At 39.7% G+C, this 13614-nt stretch overlaps 1 protein-coding gene across 1 annotated transcript in view; it reads right to left on the reverse strand.

Moving 5' to 3' along the window:
• LOC142946525 (contactin-associated protein-like 4) overlaps positions 1-13614 on the reverse strand; it is a 73255-nt gene that overhangs the window by 35507 nt on the left and 24134 nt on the right. The window contains exons 4-7 of the mRNA XM_076087883.1: positions 10340-10487; positions 9132-9335; positions 602-777; positions 143-289 (exon numbers count right to left, since the gene is read on the reverse strand). Coding sequence (XP_075943998.1) covers positions 143-289; positions 602-777; positions 9132-9335; positions 10340-10487 — 675 coding nt within the window. The remainder of the gene's footprint in view (positions 1-142; positions 290-601; positions 778-9131; positions 9336-10339; positions 10488-13614) is intronic.

Raw genomic sequence — 13614 nt, forward strand, 5'->3', positions numbered from 1 at the left:
AAAGAAAAGTATAACAACATGCTTATGCACACGTCTGACACTGTAATTGCCCATGTACAGTCACCTACTTGTCCTAATGATGAATGCGGAATGTCAGATTTCCATAATGATGTTCCAAAGATGCAGCAACACATTGACTTACCACCACAGAGGCCTGGTGGTTGTTCCGTTTAGCCAGGTGTATCAGGTTGAGGTCGTTGTAGAGCAGGTTCTCCATGCAGCCATGAAAGTTCCTGTTGGACAGGACGGGTTTCTGCAGTCCATGGCTTTGGACAGCTCCCAGACTTAGCTGCACAAAAAAACAACACACACAAAAATAAATATATAACAGCCATCACCCCCTGTAGGATTCAAAGGTTTCTGAAGTTTTGACAGTGAAAAAACATTCTCTTTATACATAGACTCAGTATGCTCTAGTATGCTCAGTATTGCAACCAACATGAACTCAAGCTGACTATAACTTCCATCTTCCATAAAGGACAAAACTACAAACTTTTTGTAGTCAACTTTCAAGTGTACAGGTGTTTGGTATATAAAAGACATTCTAAATAGAGAACCACTTCAAAACATGTGTTTTTGTATGCTGAAACGTGTCTCTCACCTGGTGAATGTCCCAGTGGCTGAGCTCAGCTGGTATGTGAACCTGATGAGTGTTTTTATCCACAGTGAGGTTGAGGTGACTGCTGAGCCTCTCCAGCTTTACATGGTGCCAGTGCTGGTCATCCAGCAGACTACCCACAGAAACAAGAAGCTGTCCGCCGGAGGATGAACTCACACCTGCAAGGAAGGCGAGGATGTGAAAAACAATCGATTGTGTTGTCTTGATGGTGGCTGAGCAATGTCTTGCAGCTAATGCAGAAATCCTCGTATGTGGAATTCCTACTGAGGACATTTTTTTGCTGAGGTGTACTACCCTAAAAAACACTTTGCAGTTGGCATTCTGTGTCCTTCTAATGCACTTTTAACAAGGACAAAGGTGCTTAAAAAAACATTTTGAAATGTTTCCTATTTCAAGGTTCATGTTTTATTTTTTTTTTTTAAAACAAAGTCGTGGAAACATTGCAGCTTCAGTGAAAAATGTCTATCTTTGTTTCAAACAGGGAGCTGGTCACTGAGGTCACCCTCTCTCATTAGAGAGCGCACATATCTCTATGACGGCAGGGAGGAGGAAGAAGCACGATACATGATGAGGCTGCAAAATGACAGCAGGACATAATTAATGACAGACCCAACACCAGCGGGTCCAAATTGGTGGGTCCATCTCTCCATCCCCTAATGTTTTTGGGAGAGAAAAGAGTTTCTGCTGACAGAAGGAGCTACAACAGAAGGAGCAGGATACACCAAGTCATTAATTATGAAGGACATTTTCTTTAAAAAGGGGATAGAGAGATGGAGAGATTGATATCGAAAAAGGTAATGTCACTTACTTCCACGTACTAATGGTATAGATACCTTGTTTGAAGGCTGGTAGTAATTTTGAAGCTCATGGCAGCTTAAATTTATTTTATTTCATTAGGAGCAACCAACTGGACCTTTTTGTGTTTGTCTGCTTTGTTTTCAGCATTGAAGTTACAGGTGTCGTTGCAACCTCAACAGCTTAGTTTTGAATCAAACTGAAGCTTGGTCAGGAGTCATGAAATACTGGGAAGCCCAGCTCGTCAAACTATGATGGTTCGCAGTAAAACACGTGGGTAATGTTGTCAATTGAAACTAACACACTTGCTCAAGTTTAACCATCATGGTTTGGCTTAAAAATAAGTAAGTGAACTAAGCAAAAGAAAACATAACTTCAAAATAATTAAACAACACTTTTAGACACAAACACCGGTCTCCTGGTCGAAGTCCTTGTTTTGTGTTACCCACCTGCCCTGTGTGTTTTTCCTGTCCTTAAACTACTTGGGGCGACCGTGGCTAAGTGGAGAGCAGAGCCGACCTTCATTCAGAGGATCGGTGGTTCAAATGCTGGCTGTGTTATGGCGCATCGACATACGACATGCTAGTCGTATGTCGATGTGTCCTTGACCGAGACACTTAACCCCAAAATTGCTCCCGTAGCTGTGCCGACGGTGTATGAATGGAAATTGTAGAATTGTAAGTCGCTTTGGATAAAAGCGTCCGCTAAATGATTGTAATGTACATCATCACACTCCCAGACAATTGTGTCTAATAAGATCATGGATGGGTTGCTTAATTCAGCTAGTTTTACATTTTCACAAGTCATGAGCCCACTTTGAACAAACAACTCAAGTTAAGTTTAGTTAACTCACGCTTTTAAGGCAGTAGGGAACTTTAGATGGAGCCACGTTTATCGTCTGCTTCCAGTTTTTATGCTAAGCTAAGATAAACCTGGCTCCGGTTCCACGCTTAATGCACAGACAAGAGAGCTGATAACAGCATTTCCCAAATGTCTAACTATTTATTCAATGCCATTTGATGAGGTGATGCATTGCGTTACAACCTGAATAACTGGAAATAGAGAGGTGGTGATCGATACAAGAAGTCTGAGGTAAAACAATTATAGAAACACTTTCATTCATGAAACTCTCTCTCCCTTCCAGTCTTAGTTCTCTTCTCTTTTCCTCTCCTCACCTTCACGCCTGTGAGGACGCTGTGAGGAAGGAGGTTCAGTCTGAGAGCACCCAAACTTGCCGTTGCCTTATTTGTCCAAGAAGGGGCACAATATTATATTACATCATATTGAGTAGGCTAATATTGAATGTTCTTGTCTTTAAGCTATGAAGTCTACGCTGAACACTACTTTCCACTTTCCAGGAGTCTAGTGTTCCAGACAGCTCCCTGAGGCAATATCACCTAATCATATTCTGTCTGCTACTCCATTAAGGCTCTTTGCTCAAGCTGTAAATCCGTTTATGAAGGACGACAATGACAGGTCTTATCAGGAGTGACTGTCATAATTGTTTCAGCATTTTAGCGTCACGTGGTGCCATTATTTGAAATACAGCTAGACTATAAAAATGATGTATTTTCTCTAAACCAATTCTCAGCTTTAGTCACAGTTAGGAATTGAATTTATCACCATAAAACAAACTGGGGAGAAAAGGAAACAGCACAGTTAAATTCATGGGAGGAATGTCACTTCATGTGTCAGGTCTGTCTCTTCAGTTCAATTAATATGGTATTAATACGGCATGCTGTTTTGAAAAAAAAAAAAAAAAAAAACATGTAGCCAAAGCATTTTTATAAACAGACATAGGGTAAATAATACATAAAAAAGAATTGGACTTAAACAAGGTATTTATATCCTTTAACACTTGATGACATTTGTAAAACAAATAGAGATTCTAACAGACAGTGCATCTGTCTGTCTGTGGGCAGATTTAGTCACCGCTACAGCTTCACAACCAAATAAGGCAAATATTTATCAGCAAGTCTGAGTAGAATTTGTCGACTTACATCCTGACAAAGAGTTTAAAACTGACCATGTAATCACGATGTCCCTGGTTTGAGTCAGACCATGGACCTTTGCTGCATGTCGTCCCTCCTCTCTACCCTTATTGTCTGTCACCTCTCTACTATCCACTATCACAAATAAAGGCAAACATGTCACAAAATGTTGCTTTTCAAAAATGTCAAAACAAAATGTCTCTCTTCTCCACCATCTTCAGAGGCAAATCATTTACATTTCCCTGACTATTTAGCTATATGTGTAGCTTATCTGTATTTTGAGATACAAACCGTATTGCTGCTGCTCACAGAAGAAATCAACAGTAAGCAACTTATTATCCAGCAGGGGAGTGTGTTACAGTAAGAGTCCCATGGCTATTTTAGCAATTTCAGGCTCTGAAAATACAGAGGCTGCTTACTGAAATTCGTATGAGGCTGCTAACAACAGAAACGCCTGGAAGCTCACTGTAAATCACTGTTCAAAAAAAAGTGGAGTAGAGTACGCAAATGCAACAGTAATTACCACGATTCATTGTCTTCTGTTTTCTCAACAGGCACACTTTGTACAGAGAGATTCATCTAAGGCGATAAGTGAAATGATATGTGGTCATGAGGATGTTTCATAACTGTAAAATCTGAATTATTCAGGGCTTTCTGCACCACAACACAGCCAGCATCCAGAAACCAACCACAATATGTCCTGATCCAGAGAAAAGACTGGATTTCGCTTAACGTTCAACTTGGCCTGCACACCTCTCTAAGGCCATCCTGATTCAGTCAGCAATACTTAACACCACTCGTCCAGAATGCACTGGAGCGGGACACACCAGCCCTTGGTGCATTTACTGTTGTGGATTGCAGCTTCCCTGTGACAGTTCAGAAGTGAACTGAATTATGAAGCAGTTTTGCTACATTAGAGCAAACTGACATTTTGATAAATGTAAAGCAGAGAGGATATGTGATTGTTTTGGATAGCGGACATACATTCTAATGAGCCAACCAATTCATTTCAACTGCTTGGACAATCACAGGATAGAGGGGGCTTTACTATCTCACTGTTGTATTTATCTGTTTGCTATACTGCATATATGTCTGTCCTACTGTTTTTCATCATCATTAATTTATGCTAATAGTAGTTACACAGTGTCTGACAAAAGCACATCTGCTCGAGCCGAGCTCTTTATGTTTGTGTTTATAAGCTACACACATCCCTGATGCTCAATGTTAGCCAACATTTGCCATCTTTAGCTCTTGTGTCTCAGACAGCTTGTTAATCTCTTGATGCCACATGGATCACAAAGAGAGGCCCAGGACCAACGGGATCAGGCTGCCAAATGGGAGAGATAAAGTATGAAGAGCCCCAGAGAATAGCCCACACTCTGAGCTATGGATATAATGCATTCAATCTTCAGGTTTTATCTTTGCTACCCTATATTTAAGCTTCTTTTCTTTTCTTCTCTTGAGCCAAGAGCTGACGGTGGAGGAGCATGCTGTGGCTCACGGTGGATGCTCCAAGCAATTGATCTAAATTACATTGTCTGCAGTCTGCAAACTCCAGGGAGAGTGTGAGGGAGATACGGGATGTGTGAAAGAGAGAAAGGAGAGAAAGACAAAGAGCATGCAATTGAAAAGGCAAATAATCACCACTGAAAAAAAAATATAGCAGGGGCAGAATTGGGGCCACATATGAGAAAAGCTGTAATAAATAACAATGGAAAAACAAAGGGGGGCAGCCAGGCAGGCAGGGAAACAACAAGAGCCAGAAAGTGAAGCATGCAATAACAGTACTGTGATAGAATTTCTTTTTTTTTTCAGTATTGGCTACGTCACTGGATTATCATATGTCAATATAATCTCAGCTCCAATACAAAAAAAACGAACACTGTTTAGATTAGTTCCCGGCTACGCGGAGTTGGTTGAGCAGTTTGTTGACTATCACCTCAGGTCCAGCAGGGAGATGTGACAGGCGTCGTTCAGAAAGCCGATGTCAGACTGATTGCTGTAGCAGACAACGCCTCTTCTCTACTGGGGCCAGATTTCCAACCAAGTGAAATCCAGCATGTCTCTACAGTAAAGAAGGCATAGCACAACTACTGCCACCGCATAGATAAATTATTAAATCAACCAATGCAGAGCATAATGCAGCAAATATTGGCTATTGTGTGTGGTTGTTTGAGAAACCAAACAATGAAGAGATAGGGCAGCAGTCAGATAGGTAAGCATTACACGTAATTGCAATGACTGCTTTTAGTTTTTTAACAGATGTTAAAATGCAGTGTGACCAGCTACGTTGATGGAATGCAGGGAGGGTCCTACACCTACATCGCCAGTGGTGGGAAGGAAATGAGTTGAGCACAGCTTTCCCAGTGCTCAACAGTCCCATAATTTTCCCTCTTCAAACATCATTTCAGGGAAAAACTTGGTCGCAGACATGTTACTGTTGTATTAAACAGACATAAAGATATGGCTCAGGGAGCCTGAAAGTGACATGAACTCAAAGGTTTTTCCCCGCAGAGAAGCCAAAGACAAATTTCCGCTGAGGTGGACGATAAAGTGAATCTAATCTAATGTAGTGAATGAAAGATGTCTTCTTCAAAGATCATTATATACAATGCAACTGTTGTAGTTACTTGAACATGCTCAAATACAACTTTGAAATGTCATTATTACTTTATTACTCTTAGTGGATCAACCTTTCCACTGCAGACATTTCTTCCAACTGCATTCCATGCTAAAATTAACATTGGGAACTAAGTCACTGACCTCTGTAACATCCCAGTTTGCGCCCCATAGGGGACCACCATTACATTTTATTCACCGTTTCTCTCTCATTCCCTGTCATATCTTACGTCAGTTATCTAAAAAGTCATAAAATGCCAGCTAAATCACTAATAAAACAAATAGCTTGCATTAAACGTGCCTTAATCAGACATGGGCTCCATTTTCAAATCAAAGTGCAGCGTGTCATTAACAGGTGAAGTGAATACAGTATATAGCGCTAACATTACAGCTAAATTCCCAAGACCAATTCTCTCATGCCCCAAATCACTGAAACAAGATGAAAAAAAACAAAAGTCTGCATGTAACAGATTGTCCTTCCTTACCACTGCACACCATTTTAAACATCTTTCCACATGGTGAAATTAGCCTAAAGTTTGGTAGGCATTCCAAAGCCCAGTACTAATGTTAAAGATTTTTGACCTATTTTTAGGTCCTGCAGATTTTGTATCAGATTGTGCCATCACACATTTACTAGGCCTTCTGACAGGAGATAAGGTATGCTTTAGGGCAGGGGTATTCAATTTAAATTCCAAAAGGTTCAGATTGAGAAAATCTCCTGCAAAGGTCCGGAACATTAAAATAATATCTAACTTGCGCTATTTGTTGCCATATATATATATATATATATATATATATATATATATATATATATATATATATATATTCAGGAAGCCTAGTAGTAGTAACAACGTCTCTGTGTAGTCAACAACTGTCAAAATCAAATAAAGAAACAATTATTATTCTCAGTTTTTAAATTTAACTGGATGATTATAAATAATACAAAGAAATACATAAATAAATAATGGCTCCATCTAAAAATAAAATACACAAAAAATAACTTTTGAAATACTTGCATCTTAAAAGAAAGTGTTTGATTTTAGAAAAAGGAATGAAAATGAAAAATGAAAGAGTTTGGCTGGAGTTAACTTTTTTCTTCTCTTTTGTTAAATCCATTTCACATCATAACGGTCTCAGTCAACTTTATAATAAACAATCTCTACACATCTCAACATCTTGCCCTCAGTTCAGATTGGAGTGTTTGCTCTAAAGAGTTACGTTTGGTCTCATAGTGGCGTTTCACATTGGTGCATAATGGCCACAGTATCTGAACATATGAGACAGAGTGGATTTGCAGCACCAGCAGGAAGAATGAACAAATAAGAGTCCGTCCATTCTTTGTTAAAAGCTGTGTTTTCACGGTCCACTGTTCTCTTTTTAAAGTACGCCATGTGAAATTGCTTCTCCGACTCACTTACTTCTCCCACTGCTCTCTCTCTCGCCCTGTCTCTCCCCTTCTGTGTGTGAATCTCACTCGACTCACGCTGCATTTTGGAATACACATATTCGATTGGCTGAGTAGCGTCACATGAGATGAATTACATCGCATGCAATTGGTCGATGTGTTTCCTGGACTGCTAAACGAGTGTGGTAAAGGTTAGAAAAGCTGCGCAGGTTAAAATAGAAGCGCACCTCCAACATGTATAATTCTCAAATATCCATCAGTTATACGTCCGGGTCCGGTTAGGACAGCATCTGAGTCCGTATCCGACCGTGGTAAGCCTATTAGTGAGTGATAGAGTAAAAGAGCGGATATGAAAGCAGCTGTCAAACAGAGAGAAACAATGCGAGGAAGAGAGAGACACAGTTGATCGAGGGAAAGTGAGAAAACGTCTGGGGAAAAAACTAAGTCAAGACAAAACATGTTTTCCCTCACAAATGATGCTGTCTTCCTCTACAGTCACTGACCTGCAATTACACGCCTGCAATGGTGAACAGCACCAATTCCCCAAGTCTATTCAAAGTCTGATTAGTTTTGTCTGAGATATTGCTTGCGACATATGGATAAACAAGTAAACACTGTACTGAGTCAATCAGCATAAGCAGAGAGAAGCGTAATACCCCCGAGTTTCCTCAAAATTGGATCAGTGGTATCTTACAAATCACATCTGACAAACACACAAGCAATCAAGCAGATGGACAGAGACCGACTTGAAGCTGCCTCCATTTCATTGTTGGGACAACAATGTGTGAGATGTTAAATTCCTTATATAGAGGTGGGTGAGCGGAGAGAGTGCATTCACACATACGCTGTACGGTTTAGGCATTTAGCCGACATTTACTCAGAGAGAAATGAACAGATAGATAAAGCTGCAGCTTTCAAAAAAGACGTTCAAGTTCCAAAACACTTGATTAATTCAAATATCCAAAGTTTCAGCAGCCTTACACCAAGATCCATCCAGGTACTCGTCTACAGCCCCACTAAAACCAGACATTGTGTTAAAGAGATTGCAATTTATTTTTTCGAGATATAATCTTTATCAAGAAGATGGCAGAAGTATATATTGAGTACAGAAGAAGAAGACGAGATTATAAAGCTCTGAGCTCATTGTTTGCAGCAAGCACACACAACAATGACATTCACACAGATTTGACAGCAATATACCGTTTGTATTTAATATAACTCCATATTATTAAATACATTAGTTCTTGATTTGTTGGGTTCAGTCATATACGAGTAAAAGTTAACACCATTCGACTAGTATATGACTGTATACATTTTATTTTTATATTATTTGCTATATCATGGTATTTGCTTCCATTTCTTTCAAATATATTTTATAGGAGAGTATTGTATACTGTATGTATGATACACTACATATATATTATATGATATACATTTATATCTTATTATGTGTACTGAGTTTATTACTCACACTTGGCTTCAGAAGTTGCACGACTGGATTTATTTTGCGTAAATGTTTGCACAATGCTCTCATACAGCATAAGGTAATTTACCATAGCTTTTTAGAGCGCCTCTAATTTCCTTAATTACTTTTTTATTTATTTTTATTTCATTCAAACAGTTCTTTATCTGTTTCATGTGAATTTCCCCTGGGAATCATTTGACTTATCGTATCTACATATTGGAAGAGTAACGCTGATACCTTGCTGGTGGTAGAGCAGCAGCCGTCCCTTCTCCAACACCAAAGTGAGGCTGTGATCTCTGTTTCCCTCCGCATGAAGCAGCGTCCCAGAATTCTTGAGGGTTTTAAACTTCAGAGAGACAAACTCCATCGGCTTCCAGATCGGCCGTACACTCCGCCTGTAGACCAGGCTGCTGCTGCCGTCAAAGTTGGCCACGTCCGAAGCTACAGAATGAATTGAACAGAAACAAATTGGAGTGTTTGTTGCAATGACCGCAAATGCTGGAATCGCTTGTATTTCACAGCGGAAGAATTTGTCATGTACGAAAAAGTTTTCATTTTAGTTATATTCTCATTGAAAACCCTATGAGACAATGTGGTCACTGTAAACCTCAAAAATACACAGCCCATCATTTATACTGCAAGAGTGTATTTTTATTGTTTTAAGGTATTGATTTCCTCTCTGAATACTGTTTCTACTGAGCGAGAAAACCATTGGCCCTTTAATGTACAAAGGCTTCAAACACTGTAATTAAACCATATGGTCTAGTGTCTGCTATACTGATGATACATCAGCAAGAATATGTATTGCTGTAAAAGTAGAATTCATGTGAATCTGTGAGCTAAAAAAACAATGTGTTACCAGAATCATCAGTGTTTTCCTCAAAGCTCCAATTAAAAACTGATGTTCTGTTTCCAACATAAAAATATGCTATGCACCTTCATCACAACTCTTCTAAGATGTGACAAGCGAAAACACTGTTCAGTATGAAAAGAAGAACTGGAGTCTGTTTGAACCAAACAGTAATCTGTCTTTGTGCCGCGAAACAATGAACTCAATTTCCTGTCAAAACCAGCCCAGTATTAGATGCAGTATGAAAGACAGTACAGGCTACGACGTCTCCGTTTGTATATGGTGGAGAAAACGAATGCCTCAAAATGACTATTGTTTATTTTCTCATTGCATGCAGCATCTTAGATCTATGTCACCGAATGCCTAAATGTTCTAAAATAATGAATATTTCTTTATTTAATATTTCTATGGTATTATCATATATTTTTAATTTAACTTTTATATTACAAATGCTACAATGTTAATAAACCTGAACTGGAATATTGAAAATAAAGTTACATCACTTCAGGTTTATATCTTCATTTGAGTCCAGAGACCTTTTTTTAAGGCACAAGACAAAACTGACAAAGAAGTCAATTAAAGGTATCAGACTTACTATAACGACATCCATACATCTCCAGTCTGAGTCCAATCCTCCCAGTGGGGTTCCAGTCCAGAGGAATTAGGCGGAGGTAGCGAGCTATCACCGGCTGTTTCAGCTTGTACTGGACCACAGTGTCTGCATTACTGTTACCTGGGAAAGCCTGAAACGACGGAACATGCTAGTTTGCCTCAATTTTACATCCAACCATCCATATTTTACTGGTTGCTGAAGTTGTACTTTAATGCTCATCATGTTGCTAACCAGCGGAATGTGTTCAATTTGACGTTTTGCAGCCTTCCTAGAGGATAAAAGCTACAATCTTTCTTTTGACCAAAAATATGATATAAACATATGTTTGTAATGAAACAATCCTAAAAAGAAAGAGATGAACTACTTCCCGTGCATAAAAACTCTCTAATCTCCTGGATCCAAAGACAGTCTCTCTGCGTTTTTAAACTTTAGGCTCACAGACCATTGATCTTAACTGCTGATGATGTCTCTCCCTCCCTCTGTCCAGTGATCGATAACTGTGGGACCTATTCTGTCTCCGTATCAAGCCTCTCTCCAAAGACTAATAGGCTCTATTTTCCCAATCAGCTGCCTGTGGGAATCCAGTAGGATTATCTGCTTGACAGGCAAACAGCTCACACACTGTAGGACCAGGGGTGGCCACACTTTTTTGTTTTTGGACCATATACAGAGAAATATGATGAGTCCCAAGCCCCAAAAAAAGTCAATACATAGTTTTCAACCAGTACCAATGCAAGGAAATCCGTATTTCTAAACCAGAATATCCCATAGAAAATTCTATCAAAATCACATTGACAAATGTTTTTTTCTATTCAAGGCCTAGGGTCAAATTAAAAGATTGCAATTGAAATGTAAATCCAGATGTAAATGTGTAAGTCTTGTATTAACATGCAACAAAAATATATGTCAGAAATGGTATGATAGTGTTTTCTGTGCAAAGAGGTTAATACAGAGATAATTTCACAAAATGTTGTCAACATCTAGTGTTAACTAAATGTAAAAGGGTGTGCAATACAGTGTTGTTTATGAGAGATATGCTTAAGTCATATTATTGTTTATTTAAACTAACCCCAGCTGTAGACCAACACATGCATTGGGGAGGGAAAAATTAAGAAGCTGCATTTGTGCTTTTGTGTGTATGTGCTCTGTGTCTGTCCTCCCTCCTTGAGAGTGTGTGTCCTGAGTGTGTACTGATGTGGCTATGTGAGTGAAATTGTCTTCCCTGGTCCTGCGTAATTGTGATCTCAGTGCCGTCTTCAGCGCTTTGAAGGGCTGAGCCGGCTGGGCAGCGGAGCGTTAAGCTCAACAAACAGCTCTGTTTCCTGCCGAGGAGGCTTAAGAGAGCAGCATCTCATTTACTTGCCTGAGCATTTTTTGAAATAGGAGTAGCCGCTTACAAATCCTCAGTCAAGGAGAGAGAGAAAGGTAGAGCATGAGAGGAGGAGGAGGGGCGATCAGGTGTAGAAGAAGTACTCGGCAGTAATACCATAAAAATACTCCAACACAAGTTAAAATTCTGCATTAAAATTGTTCCTCAAGTAAAACATACATATTATCGGCAAATAACGAGCTGATAACGATGGCGTCTCGCAATAACTTGATGTTTTTGCCGAAGGTTGTGAGGCATGATGTGATACAATGGACATGATACAATGAAGCCGATTAAATATACACTTAGTCGGCTACTTAAACAAACTATACACTGTGCAATATAATACAGTGACATGTAAACATTTCTTCATAAGGAAGTGCGATGTTCCATTATGTGTGCCAGCCATGGAGAGCTCTGGAGCTCTGCAGTGGGAGGCTAATGGGGAAATGCACAGTGCAGCAAAACTGACTAAATGAGTGCTGTACTATCCACTTGAAATGTGTGGGAGCAGAAGTCTAAAGTAGCAGGACATAGAAATACTCAGGTAAAGCACAAGTAGCTCTAAATGGTACTTCGGTACAGTAAATGTTCTGAGTTACATTCCAACACCGGGGACCCGGACAAACTTATATGCTCTTAAGAATGCAATGTACATGAATGAATCCAATGTTATACGTAACATCTTCATCTCAAAAGCAACTACTGACTATAGCTTTCAAATAAATAGATAAAATATAGAATATTTGCTTTGTAGTGGATTAGTATAAAGTAGCACCTCAAAATTAAAAAAAACAGGCCTACCTCAAAATCACACTTAAGTACAGTACTTAAGTAAATTCAAGCATTTATATTCCACCAGAGCAAAGGGAGAAATAGGGAGCATCTAAGCTGCGAAGTCAGTGTGAAGCTGAAACTGATACAGCTGTTTTTGCAGTCAAATCTCCTCCTTAACTGACACGCTAAGCTGGCCTGACTAATATATGGAGCTTTAGAAACACACCGAAAAACTAATCTGGTGTCAAACCAACAGGTTTTTAAGCTTTTAGAAGCCATACCCTGTTCTTTCTCTTTTTAGTGATGACTCCCGGGCTTCAGAGAGTTTATATCCTTCACTATGAGAAAATCGCATCCTGTCAAATCTAAATCAAAAGCTGTTCTCCGGGCTGCTACTGCTACAAGAAGGGTGCACTGTCTTCCATAAAGGAGAGAGGAGATGCTTGACTGCCTCTGAATCAAATCTAATGCTGTTCAATCAACAGAGGCCTGCATGGCTTCCTATCATTCTGACATACCGTTGCTTTATCACAAACATCACTGTAGACCAGTATTCTCTCTCTTTACTGAAACATGGAATGGTTATGAGCTTTTAAAAATGCTATAAAATGCAGGAAAATAAGGATTTTGAGAGCAAAAACCCACTGGGGGAATGCACACACATTAAAATCGGAGGAAAGTGCCTGAGATGTTATTTCTCCCTGCCGCAGGGAGGACTTCATACATGAGCTTGATTATCAGCTGCACTACAGAATATTCAAATCACCACATGCATGTCTCAGTCAGCTTCCTCATTCACATTTACATTTTAGACACTGAGCTGACACTCTTATCAAGACTGGCTCACAATGACTGAGCTGGCAAGCGTACCATCAGCGTCTTGCTCGGAGACTGATGGACACCTTCGCCTCTGCAGGAACCAAAGCTGTGCCTTTTTGTACATCAGGCAGTCTCTCTAACAACGACACCAGCCTCCCGTCAGCAGAGGTTCAACTGTTTGACAGCAGCTCCATGTAGTCAACAGAGCCCTGCCCAGGTTCCTTTTATTGTGCCATCCATTATTAATAAGGAGTGAAAGTCTCCTGGTGAGCAGGCTTGCCGCTGCAGGCAG

The sequence above is a fragment of the Anarhichas minor genome, unplaced genomic scaffold, assembly GCF_050575085.1.
Source record: "Anarhichas minor isolate MPS153535 unplaced genomic scaffold, ASM5057508v1 ptg000010l, whole genome shotgun sequence".
Classification (NCBI taxonomy): domain Eukaryota; kingdom Metazoa; phylum Chordata; class Actinopteri; order Perciformes; family Anarhichadidae; genus Anarhichas; species Anarhichas minor.